Genomic DNA, 23,398 nt, shown 5'->3' with positions numbered 1-23,398 from the left:
GACGCAATCTAGGGTATCAAACGAGAGAACTCTAAAATGAATCAACACGCCCGTCCTGCACAGTGCTATCATTTTCCCCTGCACCAGCATTTCGCCGCAACATCGCGACAGCAAGCTCATAGGCCTCCATTTTTGCCTCACACTGCGGAGTACCATCAACCGCCTCCTTATCCCACCCATGAGCACAATCCTCCATCCTCCGACAAATCGAATACTTCCCATCAGTATTGTTCAACTTGTCAGAGAACTTCTCCGCCTCAATCGCAAACGGATCCTGCGCCGCAGTAATAATCAGCGTGTTAGCCGGGAAAGTACTCGGATCTGCGAGTATAGGCGACAACATGGGATCCGTCGGATCAACTCGCCCCATATTAAGACACTTATGACACAAGTGCGAGAAAGTTGGGAATATATGACGCATGATCCAGTTCGAGGGGTCCGCCTGCGGCTTCTTGGGTGTTGGAAGGGACATGTCCATGGGCCCGTAGAAGGAAATGACGGAATTGAAGATGTTCTTTCCTTCCGCTTGGAGAAAAAGTTCAGAGGACGATGAGACGGTAAGTGCGATGTTGGCGCCTGCGCTGAATCCTGATAGGGATAGTAGCGATAGGTCGAAGCGCTCTGGTTGTGAGCGTACCCAGGTTATTACGTCTTCGGCATCGTGGAAGGCGGCTGGGAAGGGATTTTCGGGTGCGAGGCGGTACTGCACGTCGATGACGGTGTAGTTTGCTTTGTCGGCGACGAAGCGGCAGTATTCGTCGTCGCCGCCGAAGGTCCCTAGGACGAACCCGCTGCCGCAGAAGTTGATCACGACTGGGGTTGGACCTTGGATGCTTGGCTTGTAGATATGAGCGGTGATTGTGCGGCCCGCGTCTCGAGCGGGGATGAGGGCTACTTCATCGGGTTTGGGGTCCAGGTGGAGTCTGGGCTTGACGAGGAGACGGAGAAAGGAGGCGACACATTTGTGACAGCCGTACTTTACACCCATTGGAATGACAGCATGTATGTTGTTTAGGATTGTTGCTTAGCGATCTCTGATATGCTTGGTGAAAGCCTGAATGGATCATATGCATAGACGAGTCTCATGGTGGAGATGGGTGACATATTGCTATTTAAACGTATCCCTTTCACAGAAGATTTGACCTACGTCGTCGAATATGATCTCGATCGCCCCCTGATCTAAATCGCTGTCAATTCTGTCATTTCATACTTGAATCCAGGGTTGTGGCTTTTGACTACGTCATTAACACCTTGCACGAACCAAGGATGGTATAGATCAGCATCAGCTCGACATGTCGTGACAAGACGATAGAACCCAGGCAAATGAGTTAATTGACAATGAGTACCATAGGTTTGAATGTCTCCAGCACATTCGAAGTATATAAACTTATGTGAGGGGATTTGCTGGGGTTGCCGTGGTGTATCTTGCAACATTTGTTCACTCAAGTTGAAGTCCTGCAAGGGCGGTCAGTCGGTCGGTCCGATCGGTTGGATCTGGGCCCATCAGTGTCAGGGAAAACACAGAATACCAATCCTGCAGACATGGAGGAGCCTTGGGGAAACTCCTGAATATATATGTGCTTAGTTCAATTTCTAAAAAGACAGCTTTTATACTGAACTCCAGATCCCGATCTCGGTGAAGTGGATTTCCACATATGAGATCTGTTGAGCATGGTGGGGTCATAGTGACCAATGAGGTTTAGTCTCGGCAGTTCTAAATTTAGAGGAAGCATCCGATGATCCGATCTTTTCTTTATCTCCAAAATGGAAATGATCGCCCCATTGATCTAGTCCACGGAAGCAGCAGACCCGGACGAACGCTATCTCGTATAAACTCGAAGCTAAGGGTTCCGGCGAATATTATCACGATGTACCTGAATTGAGCAACCCAGGGAACTCAAGACCCTGGTCTGGGACGAGAGATTGCTTGTCTCAGCAAAGGCCGCTTGCGGAGAGCAATTTGGCAACGCTGACCGGTGGCGGCGGAAGACCCCTCGATGTTGCATCTGCGTAATTCCTGTGGCGGATAAGCCATGACTTTTCTCCACTGGCATCGACGTGATCGTGTGGAGCTGTGGAGGTTGGGTGGCTGGGGCAGTGTTGAGACAAAGGTTTGAATCATTGATAGATGTACCTCTAATCGAAATTCATTGATCACGATGGTTGTAGTTTCAGATACAATTAGAATTCTAAGTCAGTTTTACCGAGAATAAGTAATCCAATCAATCGTAATTGTGGTTGCCTGAGAGTGTTTCACTGCACGACCCTCTTGGCGATCGCTTGGCTCCACCTTCGCGCTTACGTCGTACTGTGGAGTTGTGCCCAAGTCGATGATATCAGAAACCAAGGAAAGAAAAAAAGAGAAAACTTACCACTCTTTAACTTCTCTCTTTTGCAACTCACTCGTTTTGTTCGCCATGCACTTGAATGGCACCTGTTTCGGGGCCCTCCTCCTGATTCTTCTTCAGGGCCTCCAGCTCGTGGAAGCAGAGAATCTCCTCCAAGCCAGCGGGCTGACACAATGTTCCGGCAGCAACAGCCACCAAGTGACCGTGAACAACTTCAAAGCAATCTTCACACCGAGCAATAACTCGATCAGCATTGACTTCGATGGCTTCTCTGAAGTGGCCGGGGACGTCTTCATCGACGTGGATCTCTTGGTATACGGATATAAAGCGCTCACGAAGACGTTCGATCCGTGCAGTCTCGATTTGTCCGTTTTCTGTCCTATGAAAGCCATTGAACTGGAAATTCCCACCATCTCTCAGACACTCGGTGACAAGGTGGTCTCACAAATCCCATGTACGTTTCTCCCATGAATTTTTGCACCGATCCTTCGCCGATCCCGAGGTATCCGAGAACGTGCTCTTACTAACACTACGTCATAGCCGTCGCTTATACCATCCCCGACATCGATGCTGTGATCCGTCTGCGACTCAAATACAAAAATGGAGGTCAACAAATTACCTGTTTGGAGACGCGGATTACGAATGGCAAATCAGTTTACCAGTCGGGTGTCGCGTGGGCACTCGCCGTCATAACGGGTCTAGGTCTTGTCACCTCCACGGTGATTTCGCTTCTCGGCCATTCGAATACAGCAGTCCACCTTGCTTTCCGATCGCTTGCCTTCCTTGGATTCATTCAGGCACAGGCAATGGTTGGCATGACCTCAGTCAGAATGCCACCCTTTGTGCAGGCGTGGACGCAGAATATGCAATGGAGCTTGGGAATTGTCCGGTCGAACGCCCTACAGACGATTGCGACTTGGTTTCAACGTGCCACCGGGGGTACTCCCTCATCAATCATGTTAGCATCGAGAACGATGTCTCTCGTCTTGCAGAAGCGGTCCGGCGTACTCCATCGCAGAGCTGCCGAAAAAGGAAGACAAATCATTCTTCGCGGAATTGAACGGGTCGGGATTCGCGATTCCATTGAAGTTTCGAATATCTTCATGACGGGATACCTATTCTTCTACTTCGTCACTACGATCGTCATCATTTGCGTCGGTATCTTCCTGCTGATCCGAAAAGTTCTAGCCAAGAAGCAGACGGCGTATCCTAAACTGAATAGCGCCATCGGTGTCGCTGCCGACTGGAAGATGATTCTGCGAAATACTTTCTTCCGATTGGCATGCATTGGATATCCCCAGATGTGTATTCTGTGTCTCTGGGAACTGACTCGACGGGACTCCGCCGCCGAAGTGGTCCTAGCCATCACGATGTGGCTCGTGACGACCGCTGTCTTAGCCTTCGCCGCATTCAAGGTGTTCCAGCGCGCGCTCCGTTCGAAGCAGCAGCACAATACGGCTGCATACACGCTCTATTCGGACCCTGCGACCCTGAACCAATGGGGGTTCCTGTACATCTATTACCGCGCCCCGGTCTACTTCTTCCTTGTTCCAAGTATGGTCTACACCATTGTCAAGGGCATGGTCATCGCCTTTGCCCAGCCCTCACCGGTTGCACAGTCGATCGTTCTCCTTATCCTGGAACTGATCATGATGCTCGCGACAGCTATCATCAAGCCGTTCATGAGCAAGGCGGCCAACGTTGTAGCAATCACGGCGACAGTGATCACCACGCTCAACACGATCTTCCTACTGGTCTTCTCGGACGTCTTCGACCAACCCGATCTCATGACCGGCATTCTGGGCGTCATCTTCTTTATCTTGAACGCGGTCTTCACCCTCATTCTTCTGATCTATCTCCTCGTCGGCATGTTCTACGCCATCTTCTCCAAGACTCCGGACACTAAGTACCGACCTCTCGCCGATGACCGTAACTCGTTCCGTTGGTCTCGCACCCCCGCTACAACTGAGTTGTCGTCTCTCGAGAAGATCGCAAGAGGAGAGGAAGACACGGAAGGGCATTCCTATCCGCCGCGTGTCGCTACTGCGCCGCCAAGTGACGAAGACGTGTCCATGGCAGCTAGAAGGCCATACAATGATGTTGTGGACCCTTCGCTGCCACTCTTCCCTACCAATACCAGCTATGAACGTGTACGACCACTGTCGTAAGGCCAATTTCCCTTTATTTCAGGCTCGTGATTTGAAAATTTTGAAGCGTCATTTCTCTTTGCTTTTTATGTTAGGCGCTTGGTGTTTTGGGTGACTGTGTACATATCTCCAGACTTTCTATGTGCCCAGGAATTGGGTCAATACTTATCTCCTTTTGCTTGAACTCAAAAATTCCGTGGTAGTCATATTACATTGGCCATTCTCTTGTATATTTCAGGCTTTCTTCCATCCTTGTCGGTTATTTGGGCTCTGTACCTAACTTCATGAATTTACTATGCAGGAGATGTAAGCCCTAAGACTCCCAGGGATGTGGCTGTGTTGCCATCCCTTGATCCAACCAACTTTGGAGCTGTCGTATTTGACATCAACATAGAGCATAGATTTGTCAATGATGCGCTGCCCTATCAATAATTACCGAATTTTACCGAAATGAGATCCAAATGCAGGGCTACATTACCGCCAGTGACCCAACAAAACTGTGTACCCGAACTCGAGCCCGAGGTATGTAATCCCTTCATCGAAGCCATCTTGATCTCGAGTGCTAAATGACATCTAGAGGTGCTCAAGACCTGCATCACGATAACGCAGGTAACCGCACCGATAAAACAGATCGGCCTTACAGGGAACTGCACTGCACATGTAGGTCCCCGTTCAAGCCGCATGGCAGGAACAGCTAAACTATGTAAATCCTGTTTCAGGCTTCGCCTCGCTACTCCGCGTGGCACGGCTGTGTCAGGAGCACCGGTTGCGACGGCAACTAGTTAAGCAGCTGCACTCGCGGCATCTATATAAGCCGACAGCTACAGTGGATACAGTTCAAATTTGGGTTGTGTTTCAGACTGAGACCTGGTCCTGGCATGGCCCCGGCCCCATGGGTCAAACGTTCGGACGATCTGAGGTGTCGATCGCTTCCTCTTCTGTGAATTAGTTCTCTGTTGGTGCCTGCTTTAGCTTTTGTGACAGGTAGATTCCAGGGGAGATTAAACGGTTGATCTAGTTCATGTAGGTTGCAGGGGTAATTGATTTGGGGGAAATTGGGGAAATGAGGAAGAAAGTATAATACAATGATACAATGAGTGGAAGAATAATCCAGTGAACACTTCGAGGGTTAATGGCTGGAAAGAGTAGTGTACATGATTCATGAACAGGGGGCTCACGTGAGACGAACAATGATCTACATGTACTTAAAGGCATTCGGGTTTAGATGATCGACGTTTGGCGTATGGAGATAAGGTTGGAATTCCAGCTTGATGTGCCTTGCATAAGGGGCTCGTTTAACATAGCTCGCTTAGGAAGAATGGAGGCATTATCTCGGAAAAGCAACCTTATTATCTGAAACACTGACCATATGGCTGTGGCTTGAACATTGTAGCCGGAAATTGGAAATCAAACAAGGAAAGCAAGCTTTTTATAACTTCAAGCTGCATACTTCGCTAGTATACGACGGTTGACGGTCCGCAAGGCCATGGACAATACTCCGTTGATTCTGTCTGAGACGATTCTTGGAGATGCTGGATTCTAGGATGTAGTCTTATTCAATCTAGTTGTTTTCAGCCACAGGTCCGTGGGAGATTGCTCTATCTCGTAAACAGCCGTTCCATTGGGGCTAAAAACATGTAATCAGTGAATAGAGCTAGAGTCAGCTCTTAGTGACGCTATTTCCTTCCTAGGGACCTAGACCCAATCCAGCTTCTAGACTCATCACATTCGGTTTGATGAACAAGGCAATCCACGTGCACCCCCTTCCCTCAGGCACGCTACAAATAGGTCATTTGGAGCTTTCTGAAACAAGGCAGTTGAGTGTCGAAGATCCTCAGTCTTCGTACGCCAAGATGCGAGCATTCTTGTCACTGCGATGATGGCAGTGCAGAATAGCTGGGAGCAGTATGCAGGGAAGGCCAGGCGTGGCTGGTATGGAAACCTCGACGTTCAATCTCAGTATTGATCTCAGACTGCCATGCAGCGATTGCGGCCGACATCGCCGTTGAGAGATCTACAGGTTCGATGTCGAAAATGGGAAATGAAGGAAATATGTCACAGCTGCGCGTGGCCCGGGGAATGCAGCATCGTAAGCCTTGTTTGATTTGGGTTTCTCTCCTTCTAGCCACATTAAGATCAAGCCCCTGGCCCACTGCATGAAGCTCCATGTGATCGACCACGTTGGCCCCCGACATTCCAGGGTTGTTTCAGGCTGGGTTGTTTCGTAGTCATACCACGCGGGGATGCCGGGCGTTGCGAAGCGCATTTGCCGCCAAGGATGATAGACCTTCCTGTTTCATGATCCCTTTCGTTTCAAGAGAGCTCTAGACTCTCGTGAAATGACGTACCGACCAGCCCTCCCCATAGGGATCATGATCTCGTCCCTTGTTTGACCCTATTGAGAATCGGATCTGTTTGCAGCACATTTCGAATTTGCTTTTTTGCTTTTCCCCCTCGCTTCATTCCACGGTGTACTTACCGAGTCTGGTTACCTCCCGACCTGAAACATGTGGTTGGCCATGTGCCGACGAAGAATGTTTATATTTACGCTCTGGATGACTGTGAAAAGCGGGTCCCCGTCTACGCACCTTCCTGCATATGGTACCTGCCTCTTGGTCCTAGCTTTGTGCTCTCCAGCCAATGATGGCAGCCGCGTCGCTTGTTTTGCATAGGTGGGCTGTGCGGGCATGTGCTTTTTGCCTACGGAGGCTCGGGTTCGCCCGCTAACGGAATTCCAGACACGGCATGGTTCATGCGGACTGCAGCTGGTTCTTGGCGAGCGTTGAGCTGAAGGGTCGAAATGTCCCGTCACAGACCCATGGCAGGTGGAGTCTATGCTCTTGCGAACTGAAGATCCTCTCCCTCATTCCTTCTTCCGTCTAGCTCGGATTGCCCATGTGGGCCATGAGGCACCTCTCAAGCTCGCGTGCCTGGATGCGAAAGCATGTCGTGTGCATGCATAGCCTCCGACCTGCAGTGTATATATAGGAGCTCCCGCTCAGCTATATCCTCGTCATTATCGAAACATCAAGCCATTAGCCCATTTCACAACGTTCCATCTTGCCAGGGCCAAAGTCATACCTTGCTCTCGAAACATCACGCCGTCATACCTCGCTCTCGAAGCATCGCATTATCCATCCAATCCTTTCTCTTTCCACGAGAACATCTTCCAGTCAAGCTTCACTCTTCGATTCCATTGGACATCATCAGAGTCTCAGAGCTACCTCCAACCACACACAATGTCTATCCCCGAGCCAACAACGAAAAAGTGAGTGTATTCAGATCTCAATTGCTCTTTGCCTTCACTGACTAAGCACCCTTCATTCAGCGCCTCAAACAGCACCAGTGCTAGCCCTTTGAGCAAAGGCAACATCAGCCAAGTACCGGGAAGCAAATACAGTAGCATTGAGCGATTCGCACAAGCACCAGCCTCCGAAGGCACATACTTTGCCAGTGCGCGGATGTCAGACAGATCAGCGCATCTCACGAGACTGTCAAGCCAACTCGATGCTATGGACGAGATCATGAGAGCAAGGAATTAGCAAAGGAAAGCAAAAAGAATAAAAGAAATCATCAACAAAAACTCGCATTCTATAGATAGTGTGTACTGCATATGTCTAACTAGGTATCAGATGTAAAACAGGAGTAACGAATGTGAATACCTCGAACCTTCCGCCAGAAGCTGCATGGAGTTTGCGAAGCTTCTGGATCACAAAAGCTCAGCAATGTAAGCTGCAACTTCCTCGTACTTGGTACTAGGGAACTCATGTCCCGCTTCGTAGAATTTGAAGACAACATTACCACCCAGGGCAGCCGTGGCATCTGGAACAAGCTCACTCTTGACAATGATCGAATCTGTGTTGCCGCACAGAATGTGCACTTTGTTGTCTGATGGCTTCCTCTCTCCGCTACTGGTAGCATTGTTCTGTGCGGTCAGATACTCGCCCAGACGAGCCCAAGTGTTCCATTGGCGTTCTCGCAGGATTGGACCATAACGCATGCTAGACATGAACGCGTGCACAAACCCTGTATGATGATTTACCTGCCACGCCACTGCAGACGGAACACTGATATCGGGGTATTTCCGAGACAATATTTGGACGTCCGCAGCGTTTTGCGAAGGCAGTTCCTCCGTCAGCGCAGACGAGGCATTGAGCTTGGGGCTCTTGAATTTGGGAGTGACCAACGGACCAGCTTTCAATCGACGACTAACCAGATATCCTAGAATATTCTCCGGTACAAGTCCCTTGGAGTAGAGAAGTCTAGTCTGGAAACTGATCTGCGAGTCGCGGATCAAGCCCGAGGGCGCCAGGAGCACCACCGACGAAGTGAGCTGAGGAAGATAGGACGCAAAGCCAGCGGCAATACCGCCGCCCAGAGAGTATCCAACAAGACAGAATTTACCTGACTCAGCACCTGTCCAAGAAATAGGCGATGATGCCAAAGCGAGCAGGATTTGTGTCGAGAACAAGCGGATGTCCTGTGGCAGATCCGCTGGGCAGTCGGAATATCCTCGTCCGAACCTGGTTTGATTCCCTATTAGCAAATCAAACCCCAGTATCGCAATGTGTGTTGTTACCTACAGATCGAATAACATCACACGACAGCCGCGATCGACCAGCGCATGGGCCAACCCGCCGAGCGCAATACACGGCGTGGTTATGCCGTGCACGAATAACACTTTAGGTCCATCTTCGGGGCCCCATTCGTATACTCGCATCGACCCATATGGACTATCGACATCGCGTGCACCGGGGAGAACATCAGGCGGGAGTGGCAGCTCGTGATTCTTTGACTCGGATATCTCGGGTAGAACTGTTGTTCGAGGCGAGACGAGGAGAGGGAGGGGTTCCTTTTGGGGGAGAAGCGATCGAGCAAGCAAGCCAAGTGTAAATGAGGCTCCAGCGGTAGCCAGGATGGGAAGATGGGTCCGGTTGTTCGAGAAGGTTTCGGAGAGGAAATCCACGGTTTGGTTGTACAAGGCCATGGTTGCGACTGCGGTGTTACCCCTGGAACGACCGAACTCGGTGAAGGCTGCGGGGGGAGTTGATACGAAGTGTCTCGATTGAGCTTGAGTTGACCTGACGTAAGGCTTGGTGAACGAGGAAAGACAGGGAGCTAGTTGGTAGGAAGTGATCTGGTGGGTGGCACCGTGGCAGTGTCCCAGGGCTGAAACCGAGGCACTTGCCCTGACCGCACTTATCCGACGCCATGTGGCTGATAAGATAAGATAACGAAGATAAGAACTTTCCAGGATTCCGATCTCAGGTACGCGACGCGTGAACGCGAACCTTCGTGACATCTGTTGACCTCGGACTTATCCAACATCATACATGTTCAATATCATCCTGGCCTGACAGGAAAAATTTTCGACCCTTCATCGTGGATATACGTGAATCTCTTTAGCTTTTTTTGACTGCTTCCTTCCCTCCAGACACGGGGCTGTTTCTCCGGACACATTATCCGCTTTGACTTGCGCTTCAGTCTTCCATACTTCGTCTCGCGACCTACCAACGAGAGTCTGTTCTTTCAGTTCTGTGTCTCTCGCTGGTACATGCATCATGCATGTAGTTGATTGCTGTCAGCAGTCATGTGACCGCTACTCTCCCACAGATAGCTAATTTCCTTCTCTTTTCTCCTTTCCTCTTTAGCGCATATGAGATTACTCGAATGCATCTACCTTCAAGCATCTTTCCATAATTGCATCTTTCTCACTGCGACTTCTTCAGGAAGCAGTACTATTATCAGGACAGCAGCACTTCCTTCACTCGCAGGCACAGGTCTTTACTCCGCATCAATACAACCCTACATTTAGGCTAAAGCAACCGGCGACCAGACGCATAAACTTGGCGCTGCAGGAGTATCATCGCAATAGGAATTGATCCGCATCTTCACTTGACAGACTCTCCGAGAGTCATACTTTGTGCTGCGCATAAGCTAATCCAGGGCAGTTCAATGACAAGCAGACACATTACTGGTTTCATAACATCCACTTTTCATATTCGGGGCTTCGGCTTCGGTTTCAGTCAACGCGGGGTCTTTCTACACAGGAGCTATTGTCCGCACAGGTAATTAACTATTCCCTTGGCTCACATGATGACCGTGTCGAATCTGGCAAGTTGCGCTTCGTAATTCTGCACAAATTAACTTGCGCAGATGTAACCTTAATCCACTATATCCCCAGATTTTCTACACGAGACTGCCAGTGTAGGCAGCGAGTACGAGGACGCATGATGACCATTTTCTCCGGTCGTCAGAGCTGTATTCCTACAAGAGGGATTCCATCCAAACATGTGTGTAGGCGTTGATGTGCCCGCCAGACCGACTGCGACATAATCCCCAGATCCGGAGAGAGCCGAAACTTCCGTTTTGCCAGGCTGTCAGGGTTCAATCTCTCTATCCTGCAAGATCCCCGGAACTACTCATAGACCCCGCGGAGGGATCGGCAGTGCTAGTCAATATTCAGGACATGTCCTTCACTTAACCGTCGTCAACTCAAGAGCTTCGAATTGAGTTGTCCATCCTCCATCCAATGAGCTGTACCACTTTTCAAGTCACATCTTGGCGCTCTTAATTAGTTGTGATCCATCTGGACTCTATCCCAATTCAAGTAGTTATAAACGGTCGTAGTGACTGATGAGAGGTAGCGACGCGTTCTATTGCCGGAAGGGTCTATAGAAGCAGGTAGTTAGAGCCTCAGTTACGTAAAGTGCGTCTACGCAGCCCTGGAAATGACGATGGTTCTAAAGTAGCAAGGATGTCAGATTCCAGACTGCAGGAGTAATGAGAGGGAACAGTATGAAGTCACTACGGACTCACTACCGAGTCCCACAACTGAGCCATCATTGATGGAAGTTCTCTCTTCACAGTATTACCCTGGCTTCGGGCTGAAACGATGCCTGTTGAGTCTGCAGAAAATTTCTCCGGGGCTTAGCGCGGCAGCACGCCTCGCAGGTTGGGCTTGCACAAAACAAGCCAGAAAGCCATCCGGTAGTTTGATGTAAGTGAAAGAGCGCCGTGGCGGCCATCCCATGTAGCGGCGCTCTTGGCGACATTGGACCGCACAATCTCACGTCTCATAATGCTTTAGGGCATATTTGAATCTCATCACCCAGTAAGTATCCGTCCTGTTCGTGTCTTAACTAGAAGATCGACAGGCAACACACCGAAAAGGGCATCAATCTGCAGTCACCAGTACTCCCTGCACAATTGAGTTCCCCGGATATTATACAGCATTCGACAGAACTGGATCGGGGAACTCTCCGTACTCACGGATGTTGAAACAATCTAACCCTGTTCATCTAGTCCGTCTCCGTCAAGCTCTTTCAGGAGACAATGACAACCGCTGTCCAGCGACGATCATTCCCTTCCTTATTCAGGCGCCGGGTCCACTGTCAAATCGATGTACGGCACAGGACGTCCACCCAGTATGGAATTCATCACTGACTGATCGTGTCGGACTCTGTGTCCATTCCAGTTTGGCGACGGCCTGATGGTCCGCCAAGTGAACTCGATATGCAGAAGGTCTTTGGCCAAGCCTCGCATGGCTATGGCCTAGAGCCATGCTTGAAGAAACACATATAAAGATCGACCACCATCTCGAAAGCCTTTTCTTCATCAATCGCAGGTCAGACAACAAAGCAGAAACACATTGCAATCCGACATCTCCGCATTACGAGCAATGTATCAGCGTGCGCTCCTTTTCTCCGCCCTGGCGGCGGCAGCTCGTGCCCAGCAAGCTGGCACATCGACAGCTGAGACCCATCCCTCTTTGTCCTGGCAAAAGTGCAGTGATGGAGGCAGCTGCACTGACCAGCAGGGATCTGTGGTCATTGATGCTAACTGGCGCTGGCTTCACTCCGTCGATGGTTATGACAACTGCTACACTGGCAACGAGGTAGGGTATCCCTACAACGATGACATTGTAACGTATACTGACTGCATCCGTGAAAACAGTGGGATACGTCTCTCTGCCCCGATGACCAGACTTGCGCCGAAAACTGTGCTCTCGACGGCGCAGACTATTCCGGCACGTACGGCATCACCACCTCCGGTGACGCTCTCAGCTTGACCTTCGTCACTGGCGCCAACGTTGGCTCTCGCGTGTTCCTGATGGAGGACGATGAGAACTACCAGATGTTCAAGCTGCTCAACCAGGAGTTCACCTTCGATGTGGATGTCTCCCAGCTGCCTTGCGGACTCAACGGAGCCCTGTACTTCGTCAACATGGATGCGGACGGTGGCATGTCGAAGTATGAGGGCAACAAGGCCGGCGCCAAGTATGGAACTGGTTACTGTGATTCTCAGTGCCCTCGCGACCTGAAGTTCATCAACGGCGAGGTAAGACTTGGAACACTCAGTCAATTCAGAAAACCTGGGATTAAGCTGACTCTCATACGATATAGGCCAACGTGGAGGGCTGGGAGCCTTCCGAGAATGACCAGAACGCTGGTGTGGGCCAGTACGGAGCTTGCTGTCCTGAGATGGATATTTGGGAGGCCAACAGCATTTCCACCGCCTTCACCCCTCACCCTTGCGACGACCAGGAACTCACCAGGTGCGAGGGTGACACCTGCGGTGGAACTTACTCCTCCGACCGCTACGCAGGCACCTGCGATCCCGATGGATGTGACTTCAACTCCTACCGCCTGGGCAACGACTCGTTCTTCGGACCGGGCAGCATGGTCGACACCGGCTCTAAGATCACCGTCGTCACTCAGTTCGTTACCAGCGATGGCACCGACACTGGCAGCCTCAGCGAGATCCGACGTGTCTACGTTCAGAACGGACAGGTCATTGCTAACTCCGCCTCTGAGATCAGCGGTATTACCGGAGACTCTATCACCACGGACTTCTGCTCCGCACAGAAGACTACATTCGGCGATGAGGATATCTTCTCCCAGCACGGTGGTCTCTCTGGCATGGGCAAGGGCTTGGAGCAGGGTATGGTTCTTGTCATGAGCTTGTGGGATGACCACAACTCCAACATGCTCTGGTTGGACAGCGAGGCCTACCCCGTTGATGCCGATCCATCCACCCCTGGTGTTGCTCGCGGCTCATGCGCCACAACCTCTGGCGACCCAGCCACTGTTGAGTCTGAGTCTGGCTCCGCCAAGGTGACCTTCTCCAACATCAAGGTCGGCCCCATTGGCTCCACCTACTCTTCCTAAGTGTCAAAATGGCACTTGCTGACCCTGGCTGCGCCTGACTGAGGCTGGGTTGCTGGAATGCAACCTCCAAGCTGCATGAATCCCTCGAGCTAGTAGCAGCGAATGTCTGTTCTGGAAGAAAGATGTGATCAATACAAATGATCTCTTTGTTTGAAAGTTATCTGTATTCTTGATTTTTGCTTGTCTTGCTTTATTAGAACCAGAGTGATAGTCGGTCATAAATTGAGTCCATTTGCAGATCTGAGAAGTTGAGCTCTGAAGTCTGAACCCTCTTTAGCCAGTAGAGAAGGCGGTCGGAAGATCATCGGCAGAAAAAAAAGGCCGGCTCCGAAGCTTCAGCTTCGACATCGATTCTTTTGCTTCAATTTCATTACTTCAGAGATTTGTCAATCTGCCTTGGTGCTAGAGTCATTATAGCCTACGCCTTTTGTGTTATTTCTGTCACAATTTGCAACCATGTTGGACACGGTCTGCACACTCCCGCTCTCCTCGGACGTGTTCGCGCAGGCTATCCACCCCGAGGAGCCGGTAGTTTCTGTCGGTTTGGCCTCTGGTCATGTTCAAACATTCCGATTGCCTTCTCTAGAGGCTGAAGATGACGAGGATGCTTCTAGCTCTTCAGCCCTGACCGGGAAGGGCCATATCGACACAATGTGGAGAACCCGACGACACAAGGGCAGTTGCCGCACCATAGGGTTCGGTATCGACGGGAAATCACTCTACTCAGCCGGTACAGATGGTCTGGTGAAGGCTGCAAACACAGAGACTGGTCAAGTGCACAATAAGATTGCAATCCCTCTTGAGAAGAACGGGTAAGGATGCTCCTGCGAATTATGAGGCATTGCAATTCTGGGCGTTGCATTGGCTGACTGGTTCCTCCTGGCGTCATATAGCTCTATTGATGCGCCAACCATGATTCATGCTCTCTCCCCTCAAACTCTCCTCCTCGGTACCGACTCGAGCGCTCTACACCTATACGATCTCCGCATTCCCTACTCGAAGGTGTCTGCGCGGCCTGAGCAGTCGCACCACCCACACGACGACTATATCTCCTCTCTTACCCCTCTTCCGGCTTCTGAGACCAGCACGTCAGGTTTCAGCAAGCAGTGGGTCACGACTGGCGGAACAACTCTGGCCGTGACGGATCTACGCAGAGGTGTCCTGGTGCGCAGCGAGAATCAGGAGGAGGAATTGGTAAGCTCGGTTTATATGGGTGGCTTGCCGTCCAGTGGAACCAGTCGAGGCGAAAAGGTGATCGTCGGTGGAGCCAGTGGTATCCTCACTCTGTGGGAGAAGGGCGCGTGGGATGACCAGGATGAGCGGATCTATGTCGACCGTGGTGCTGATGGCGGAGACGCCGTTGAAGCATTGACGGTCGCTCCTGACTACTTGGGCAAGGTCGTTGTGGCAGGTCTCGGAAGCGGAAAAGTGAAGTTTGTGCGCATCGGATCCAACCAAATCATTGGTCAGGTTGTACATGATGAAATTGATGGTGTCGTGGGCTTGGGCTTCGACGTGGAAGGTCGCATGATCTCTGGCGGCGGACAAACTGTCAAGGTTTGGCACGAGGCTGCAGACAATGTCGGGGAGGGATCTGGCGATGAAAACATGGATGATAGCGACGACGGTAGAGATTCCGATGAAAGCGAAGAGGAACGTCGGGAGGATCCCAGAGAGCGCAAGAAGCGCAAGAAGTCCAAGGGCAAGGACCTTAGTGGTGGACAGCATGTCATGGCCTTCCATGACCTCGACTAATGTCTTGATACTCACTTATCTGATACCCACATCTGCAAATCTATTCGTTTGCTCGAAACTAGAAGGGCGCAAGAAGTGTACATAGCGTCGGGCGTTGGTATCTCATATGGAAGAACAGTATCCATCAAGGTTGTCAAGCATAATGCAGAGCCACATTATGAGGGTCTGGGTTTTTGAAGCCTAGTAAAAGGAGATCAAGAACCCCCTCATGGCCAAGATCTGTTGTGAAGCATTAAAGGATATTGGCAACTGTCAATAAATAGCGTGCAGTGGGGAATCTCTCGGACTCTCCGCATTGCCAACCCCGCTACTAACTAGGTTAACTAACTAACTAATGATTCATGAGCCACCATTACATAACTGGGGAGGCGCCGCATGGTAACTTAACTAAATCTCGTCGGGTCATTTCGGACGGAGGTCTGTGAGTATCAGTCTAATATTGACGACGTCGTTGTTGTCTCTCGGAGTATTCCCGAAAATGAACACCGTCGAGTCCAACCCGTCCAAGCATGGAACTGCCATCTTCGATGCCCTGCAACGAGCATTGCCAGGTGCAATCGCTCGCATGAAGCTGAAGGCCCCTCTGGTGCTCTCGACATCACGGCGGGTGGACCTGGCTGAGAAGGTCAAGGAAACTCTCAATGGGCAGATTGCCGGAATATTTAGTGAGGCGACTATGCACACTCCAACGCACGTCACAGACAAGGCCGTTGAATATGCGAAAGCCCAAGGAGCGGACTCGCTCATCTCCATCGGAGGCGGAACTACAGTTGGCCTCGGGAAGGCGATCAGCGTTCGCACTGGACTGCCGCATATCTGTATCCCGACTACCTATTCCGGGAGTGAAGTGACTCCAATTCTCGGTGAGACTGAGGATGGAATTAAGAAGACTCGCTCTGGTCCCAAGATCTTGCCCGACACGGTGATCTACGACTCTAGCCTTACAATGACGGTTCCGGCAGCTGTATCTGCCACGAGCGGTGTCAATGCGATTGCTCATGCCGGTAAGTGCGCTTGATAAGTAAGTATCTATAGTTTGGATACGAATCTAATGTATTGCCGAATAGTCGAGGCGCTCTACTCTCGCCAGGCTAATGACGATATCAGTACGAAGGCCATGGATGGAATCGGTTATCTTGTGAACGGTCTTCCGTTGATTCTTGAGAACCCTGCCCATGAACACGGCCGGTCCATTGTTCAAAAGGGCGCCTGGCTCTGCGGATCGTGCCTGGCCGGTGTAGATATGGCTATCCACCACAAGTTGTGCCATACGCTTGGTGGCAGCTTCAATCTTCCTCATGCCGAAATCCATACCGCTGTTCTTCCCCATGCACTCTCCTACAATGCACCTTATATCCCTGACGCCATGGAGAAGTTGGCTCGCGCTTTTCCAGACAGCAATGGCGACGCAATCCATGGCCTTAACGTTCTCTTGTCTAAGCTCAATGTCAAACGCGCTGCGAAGGACTTTGGAATGAAGGAGGAGGATATCGATAAAGCGGCCGACCTGGCGTTGACCAGACCCTATTGGAACCCTCGTCCTATTGAGCGTGCTCCAATTCGCGAATTGCTTCGCAGAGTCTGGGCCGGAGAGGAGGCACGGGCAGACTTGTAGATATCCCCGTTGTACACCAGCGCCATAACATACTACCTGAATGACTTCAAATCTTGAACTTCTAAATGTAAGTAGTAATGTTTAATTATCAGAAAGTTGTTTTGTTGTCTACCAATGGGCTGTCTCGTAATCTCCGTTATCGAGGGCGGGGTGAAGTGGGGTGCTTTTTTTTTCTCCAACCCTTTCTGCCAAATTCTCATCCTTGTCTCAACCCAACCTCTTTCCCCTCCTAATCTCAAAATGGGGTCTGAAATGAAGTCCGCCCCTGTGCTGTCTACAGCTGATGATCGTATCCTCGAGGAAATCGACCCTGTGGCCTCGCGAGACCCGACAATCGCAGTGTCCGACGATGAACTTTCCATTACATACGATATCGAGCGCACCTTGAAGGAAATTCGCCAAGCACGGTACAAGCGCATTGCTCTCCAGTTCCCAGATGATATGCTCCCCGATGCCCCGCGGGTATTTCAATTGCTCAGCCGTGGCCTCGAGTGCGAGGAAAACAGCGCCAACGATACACAACCTTCGAACCAGGCCGATGCTAGCAGCGCCAACGATAGCCTGGCTCATGCGGTATCTGGGCTCCAGGTGGAGGAGACACCGAGCTCTGCGCCAGCTCGATTGACCATTTTGGCTGATACATCTTACGGGACCTGCTGCGTTGACGAAGTGGCCGCGGAGCATGTGGACGCAGACGTGGTAGTGCATTACGGGAGGTCGTGTCTTTCGCCAACGGCACGGCTACCGGTGATCTATGTCTTCACACATAAGAACCTACCCCTAGAGCCCGTGGTACGAGCTTTCCAGGCCACTTATCCTGACACAACAACCAAAGTGATTCTCGCAGCCGATGTCACTTTCGCCGATCACGTTCCCACTGTATATACTCGCCTGGTCGAAGAGGGATACACCAACTTATATGCGACGGAAATTGTGCATGAGCCCTCATCATCAATTCCCAATCGTACAGTCCCCGAGTCGGTTCAAGAGGCCCCTGAAACGCTGTCCGATTGGCAGTTGTTCCACATTTCCGATCCACCAACGGCTCTCCTGATGACCCTCGCATCCCGCGTTGCTGCGATCCATATTTATCCCACCAATGACCTATCAAACGAGGACGTTAAGCCATTGCCTGCGTCTACTGCTGCAGTTTTGCGACGCCGCTATGGAACACTGGCCTCTCTGACGACTGTGCCTATCTGGGGTATCTTAATCAACACACTGAGTGTCAAGAACTACCTGCATATTGTGGAACATGTCAAGGAGCGCATTGCCGAAGCCGGCAAGAAGAGCTACATGTTCGTAGTTGGCAAGTTGAATGCTGCCAAAGTAGCCAATTTCAGTGAGATTGGTGGCTGGGTGGTCATTGGCTGCTGGGAAAGCTCTTTGGTGGATAGCAAGGATTTCTGGAAGCCAGTGATCACTCCGTTTGAATTGGAGTTGGCTCTGAAAAACGACGCAGATCGGGTGTGGACAGGAGCATGGCAAAGTGATTTCCAAGCAGTCCTTGATGCGCCGGCTCAGGAGGCCAAGGGAGAAGAAGATGACCCGGAGACCTCCAATGGCGCAACCATGTCCGAAGAGGACGACATGTCAGAGCCTGAGTCGGCACCGCCCGAATTCGACTTCCGCACTGGTCGATACGTCTCACACTCTCGTCCAATGCGGAACCCCGCGCCCCGCGCTTCTCAGGTTGATGGATCATCCACGTCCGGCCCATCCGCTGCTAGAGCACTGGCGCGGCGAGCTAAGGGCGACCTAGCTATGATCGGCGGAGCCGTGTCACCAGGCGCAGAATTTTTGCGGTCGCAACGGACATGGAAAGGTCTGGGGAGCGACTTTGATATCAAATATGACGAGGAAGACCCGGAGGATAGTACCTTGGTCAAGGAAGGGCGCAAGGGTATTGCGAGGGGCTACACTGTAGGCGATACAGCTGACAAACATTAATTCACATGGTAGTATAGAAACCATTTGCAATAAGATTCAGGATCATTCAGCGATCAATGCATTCTATTTTCCTCAGAGATTCATATGAAGCGCGCACATCAAAATCCGGGGTTTGACGTCCATCACATGACACTGTCCTAATTAACGGGCGCATCCGGATATCACGTCTCGCGTTGTCTCGCCGACTCGCGCTCCGTCTTCTTTCTTATTCTCTTTCTGTCTCGCTCTTCTTTCTTTTGCTACAATTTGCGCAGTCGCTGGGGCATCATATCTGTGACTTTCTTTACTTTCGCTCCGGGGATTTCATCCTTCCCCTCTTTTAATACCCCTCTCCCTTCCTCCCCTCGCTCCCCCTTCAGATACCCCAATTCGCTAGCCCTTGCAAGCCCAGCTTATCAATTATCGACTGTTCACATCTGATCGCCTTGCATCGTGGCTTAAGTTCTGGGCGACCTGCCCCCTCGTTTGGATGGTCTTCAAGTCATCTTATCATGTGCCGCGTCTCTAGCCGCCGAGCTCGCGACCTCGCGTCACCTCGATCGTCGACCTAGAATTCGGAACCTTTCACTCGTCGCTCAGGGTCTGGATTGAATACTCCAGCACCATGGCTCATGGAGACGGTGCTGGTGAGATTCCCGCATCGCACCAGATGCTGGAAAGCTTGCCGGTCCCTCTCGTCCAGAGGGAACCAGAAGAACGAAGACTCTCAACCTTTGAACAAGTGATAACGACCAACGCACCCATACTCGAGTCTCTCCTACTCCAGATCCCGACCGACTCAATAATAAAGCTCTACCACTCTTCAAGTTACCTACGCACGTTCCTTCGATCATATCCGACCGCATGGATGTCACTCTCGTTCCGTCTACCCTTGCCTTCGGGCACTCTTCCAAACCCTTCAAATCCCGGTTCAAACCTCCCTGAGTCTGTTCCCGCACGTCAATCTCGACCGTATGCCCTGGATATGTTCTTGATGAACGTGGTGGTCCCGTTCAGTGCGTGCCTGAAGAGCATAGAGCTGGACAACACGGCTATTTCGGGGGAGAACCTGATTTCGACCGTGCTGCATGCCCGCCGGGAGACGCTCGTGCATCTCTCTATTCGGGGCTGCAAGAATGTTTCTCTAAAATATCATATCGTTCCATTTCTGACCATGTTTGCACTGCAATGTGACATTGACGTGGGAAGCAACAGCAGCTCTCCTGGGATGAAACGACTCGCTTTGAAGAGTCTCTACGCCTACCGATGTCGCCACCATCGAAGACGCCCATATCTGTCATCTTCATTGCTGCGGAAAGATGCTGACGCAGAGTCGACTCACGAACTTGTCAACGTCTGCCACAAGCTGGGGATTTGGACTGACACCGCTTGGTGCACCACCCCGGCCGGTAGATGCGCTCGCAGGGCCGCCTACGTCAAGTCGAGATTCCCACAGGGAGTAGCAGCGCCGGAGGTCTGGGTCGTCTTTGATAGACTGTGGAGATCTAGGAACTGGATCGGCCCAATCGACTCCACGACCAATTCAACGGGCATATGTGACGCTAAGCTGTGGGAAACCCGTGAGACTGGATGTTACGGGGAGGCGTTAGGAACCGGCGACAGCAACGACTGGGGAGAAGGCAAAATGACACCCGCCCATCTCCGTCGGAGTCATACCCATTTTGTTGACGGAATTCGCTGTGATAACTGTCTAGACGACATAACGGAGCGATGTGAACATTGCAGCGTCTTGATGCATTGTGTCGGGTGCCGCAAGACACTTTGCGCAAGCTGTGCCCATGAACGCCCGTACCTTCACAAATGCGCATCATCGTCTTTTTCTTCTGGGAACAACCAGCCCGCGCCAGATTCCTTCTGGTGGGCGCCTGGGGCGACGCACTCTCCGGGTTCGATGCAGGATCCCGTGGCATTCCCGGTGGGTACCACTCCACCCCAGGGCACCGGGGGAATGGATCCACCCCCTATACTCAATTTCCACTGGTGCTGCACCAAGCCCGATTTTTCTGGTGGAGGCGGCATCAGCATTGGGTCTCAAAATCGAGAGGTGGACCAGGTTCGAGCTGTGCCTTTGCCTCGTGGGCAAGGTTGGGAGAACCTGGAGTATACCGTCAGTGGATGGAGCAAGACATTCCCCACGTACGCATATGGTGATCCAAGCAAGCCAGACTACTCGCTCGAGACGGGTCATCTGGCAATGATGAAATGGCTGCTAGGACCGCCTAATCGACAAGTCTCACCATGCCCGCGCAATCTGTGCCAAGGATGTTACGATTCCCCACAATGGAAGGTGCACTGCAGGAGCTGCTCGAAGTCCCTCTGTATTGAGCATGACCTTCGTGGGCTTCGCTTACGGATATGCGGCTACCGAGACCTCGAGTCAGAAAAGCAGAATATTCAGCACCGACTCGCATTGCACCTGGCTGAGTCACTCGCCTCCGGTCAAGGTCCCCCACACGACCTACCATTCAGAAGCCAACAGCCTCTTGACCCGATGAATATGAGTATCATTGATGACTCGCGGCAAGACATCCTAGTCGAGAGAAATATTGTCTCTTTCCTCAACCACCCAAGTCGCTCCTTTGTGGCCCCAACACCCGACCCTTCCTGTCCTCCGTCATCCTCATCCTCTACGTTCTTTGATTCACCAACCCTCGAACCCCTAAAGTGGCAAGGGTGTCAATCCTTCTTCTGTCCCCCAGAATCCGATCCTTTCACCGGAATAAGCGATCCTAGAATCAGTATCAGAGACCCACGTCCCCGGTGCCCCAGCAATCTCCTAGAATGCAATGGCTGCAAGGTGTATGTTTGCGTCGAATGCATCGATGCGCATCCGCCCTGTAAATGCTCGTATTGCTCCGAGCACTACATGTGCCCCAATTGCGTGGCAGACAAACGTGACACCATGTGCCATCGTCGTCAGGAAGAGGCGCTGCGTGACCGCCAATGGAGAGAACAATTGCAGGCGATCGAAGCCAGTCTGTTGCTCAAATTGGCTGATGAAGCGGCTGAGTATGTAGGCGAGTTCTTTGACCGCATTGAACCGCGCAGTCCTCCGCCCTCGCGGTCTATGGTCCCCGTCGATCCCGGATTGGCTGACCAGATTGCCGACCCTTTCAGAGAAGACCATGCAGCAGCGGAAGCATCCTTCTCGCACCTTGAGCCTGATGACATGGAGTGGTTGACTGAGGACTCCCAGTAGTCTGAGATGTTGCTCACTATTTTCCCTTTTTATCTTTGCGATTTCCATGTCTTTTCTTTGTTTCAGTTTCTTGAGCGATCTCATATCATGGCGTCAAAGGGAAATCATCTAATATTTTATTCAGAGTGTTTATTTTGTCGAGGCAATTACAGCCAGCGGGCTCAATCCCGTGGTGCTTTTACTCGGCGTTCTACCAAGCGAAGTGAATCGGCGCAGTGCGCACTGCTTCTCTTTGCTTCTGCTGTTCAACCCCTCTCCTTGCAAACCGGGCTGGTGCTGCAGATGGGAAGGGACGCTACATCTACCCGGCGGTTCCATGGGAACTACTCACTGCATCGATGACATCGCTGGCCAATTAATGCAGGCACCACGCCAGGGTTTCATGTTTCTTGGGTCTTTTTTTCCGTTATTTTTCTGCTTGCGTTCATCCTTTATCGGGCTTGATGTCCTAACGTGGATGGGGATGAACGTGAAATAGCCGAGTGGACATCTGTACTGCACTTGTTGATCATCTAGTGAGGGGTATGTCCCAAAAGGACTCAGCTATTGTTCTTATCTCCTGCTCCTTACGCTCTAGTTCTCATCCATCTTGCCCTGGGCCAATGATGATACCTCCGTGAGATCAGTTCACCAACCCCAGTTCATCCCAGGTTGTAGAGACAACTTGTAACGCCACACCTAAGCGGCCTGAACAAAACATATCATGGCCAGTAATAATGCACCACATGGGTTGCAACAAGACAATATCTATACCGTCAGATTAGACTAGCGCATATCAAAGGATCGTCGGATGCCAGCTTCCAAGGTTCTCGGCAGCGGGACAACAACCTTAAGAAGTAACACAGGCCCGGTACCGCAAATGAGAATGACCCCCCACGTTCTGATCCGCGAACTCAATATCTCTGAAGTATAACGAACTGTAATATTCCAGGGTTGTTCAAGGTCCAGGCGCAGGCTAGTGGTTTCATCATCTGACATGAGCAAAGCAGGTCCAACCCCCAAACGGTATGTACGTGTCGGGTCGTATCTGGACAGAATGATGCGGTCAAGACCAACGGCTATGCAATTAACGCTAGCGTATGCAAACCGCGTGGGATTCCTCAAGTGACAAGCCTTCCCGGGGCTCTTCTGGGCGGTGAATGCATTGTCGGGCTCTGTGATTGAGTGATCGAGGTCCGTGTGGTATTTCCTATGTACTCATTTTATGTTTTTCC

At 51.3% G+C, this 23,398-nt stretch overlaps 9 protein-coding genes across 9 annotated transcripts; 7 read left to right on the top strand and 2 right to left on the bottom strand.

Annotated features, from left to right (window-relative positions):
* Nucleotides 1-31: 31 nt before the first annotated feature.
* On the bottom strand, nt 32-988 carry N7515_006300 (alpha/beta hydrolase; the record flags this gene model as incomplete). Its single annotated transcript, XM_056667044.1, has 1 exon — nt 32-988. One exon carries the CDS (start codon nt 986-988, stop codon nt 32-34), a length of 957 nt encoding a protein of 318 aa, XP_056520640.1.
* Nucleotides 989-2,417: 1,429 nt separating this feature from the next.
* N7515_006299 (transient receptor potential ion channel family protein) lies at nt 2,418-4,516 on the top strand (the record flags this gene model as incomplete). The annotated part of the gene is made up of 2 exons (XM_056667043.1): nt 2,418-2,802; nt 2,889-4,516. 2 exons carry the CDS (start codon nt 2,418-2,420, stop codon nt 4,514-4,516), a joined length of 2,013 nt encoding a protein of 670 aa, XP_056520639.1.
* Nucleotides 4,517-7,734: 3,218 nt separating this feature from the next.
* On the top strand, nt 7,735-8,037 carry N7515_006298 (uncharacterized protein; the record flags this gene model as incomplete). Its single annotated transcript, XM_056667042.1, has 2 exons — nt 7,735-7,763; nt 7,824-8,037. 2 exons carry the CDS (start codon nt 7,735-7,737, stop codon nt 8,035-8,037), a joined length of 243 nt encoding a protein of 80 aa, XP_056520638.1.
* A 167-nt stretch (nt 8,038-8,204) lies between these two features.
* N7515_006297 (alpha/beta hydrolase) lies at nt 8,205-9,482 on the bottom strand (the record flags this gene model as incomplete). Its single annotated transcript, XM_056667041.1, has 2 exons — nt 8,205-9,018; nt 9,079-9,482. The coding sequence occupies 2 exons, from the start codon at nt 9,480-9,482 to the stop codon at nt 8,205-8,207; spliced, it is 1,218 nt and encodes a 405-aa protein (XP_056520637.1).
* A 2,694-nt stretch (nt 9,483-12,176) lies between these two features.
* Nucleotides 12,177-13,665, top strand: N7515_006296 (glycoside hydrolase family 7 protein; the record flags this gene model as incomplete). Its single annotated transcript, XM_056667040.1, has 3 exons — nt 12,177-12,392; nt 12,452-12,835; nt 12,901-13,665. 3 exons carry the CDS (start codon nt 12,177-12,179, stop codon nt 13,663-13,665), a joined length of 1,365 nt encoding a protein of 454 aa, XP_056520636.1.
* Nucleotides 13,666-14,121: 456 nt separating this feature from the next.
* On the top strand, nt 14,122-15,420 carry N7515_006295 (WD40 repeat domain-containing protein; the record flags this gene model as incomplete). The annotated part of the gene is made up of 2 exons (XM_056667039.1): nt 14,122-14,477; nt 14,559-15,420. 2 exons carry the CDS (start codon nt 14,122-14,124, stop codon nt 15,418-15,420), a joined length of 1,218 nt encoding a protein of 405 aa, XP_056520635.1.
* Nucleotides 15,421-15,898: 478 nt separating this feature from the next.
* Nucleotides 15,899-17,035, top strand: N7515_006294 (maleylacetate reductase; the record flags this gene model as incomplete). Its single annotated transcript, XM_056667038.1, has 2 exons — nt 15,899-16,424; nt 16,488-17,035. 2 exons carry the CDS (start codon nt 15,899-15,901, stop codon nt 17,033-17,035), a joined length of 1,074 nt encoding a protein of 357 aa, XP_056520634.1.
* A 240-nt stretch (nt 17,036-17,275) lies between these two features.
* Nucleotides 17,276-18,985, top strand: N7515_006293 (2-(3-amino-3-carboxypropyl)histidine synthase subunit 1/2; the record flags this gene model as incomplete). The annotated part of the gene is made up of 1 exon (XM_056667037.1): nt 17,276-18,985. One exon carries the CDS (start codon nt 17,276-17,278, stop codon nt 18,983-18,985), a length of 1,710 nt encoding a protein of 569 aa, XP_056520633.1.
* A 604-nt stretch (nt 18,986-19,589) lies between these two features.
* On the top strand, nt 19,590-22,184 carry N7515_006292 (uncharacterized protein; the record flags this gene model as incomplete). Its single annotated transcript, XM_056667036.1, has 1 exon — nt 19,590-22,184. One exon carries the CDS (start codon nt 19,590-19,592, stop codon nt 22,182-22,184), a length of 2,595 nt encoding a protein of 864 aa, XP_056520632.1.
* Between the last annotated feature and the right edge of the window lie 1,214 nt (nt 22,185-23,398).

The sequence above is a fragment of the Penicillium bovifimosum genome, assembly GCF_028826915.1.
Source record: "Penicillium bovifimosum strain IBT 22155 chromosome Unknown utg000005l_segment0_segment0, whole genome shotgun sequence".
Classification (NCBI taxonomy): domain Eukaryota; kingdom Fungi; phylum Ascomycota; class Eurotiomycetes; order Eurotiales; family Aspergillaceae; genus Penicillium; species Penicillium bovifimosum.
Note: the sequence above shows the minus strand (reverse complement) of the source record. Positions and strands in the feature narration are given on the sequence as shown.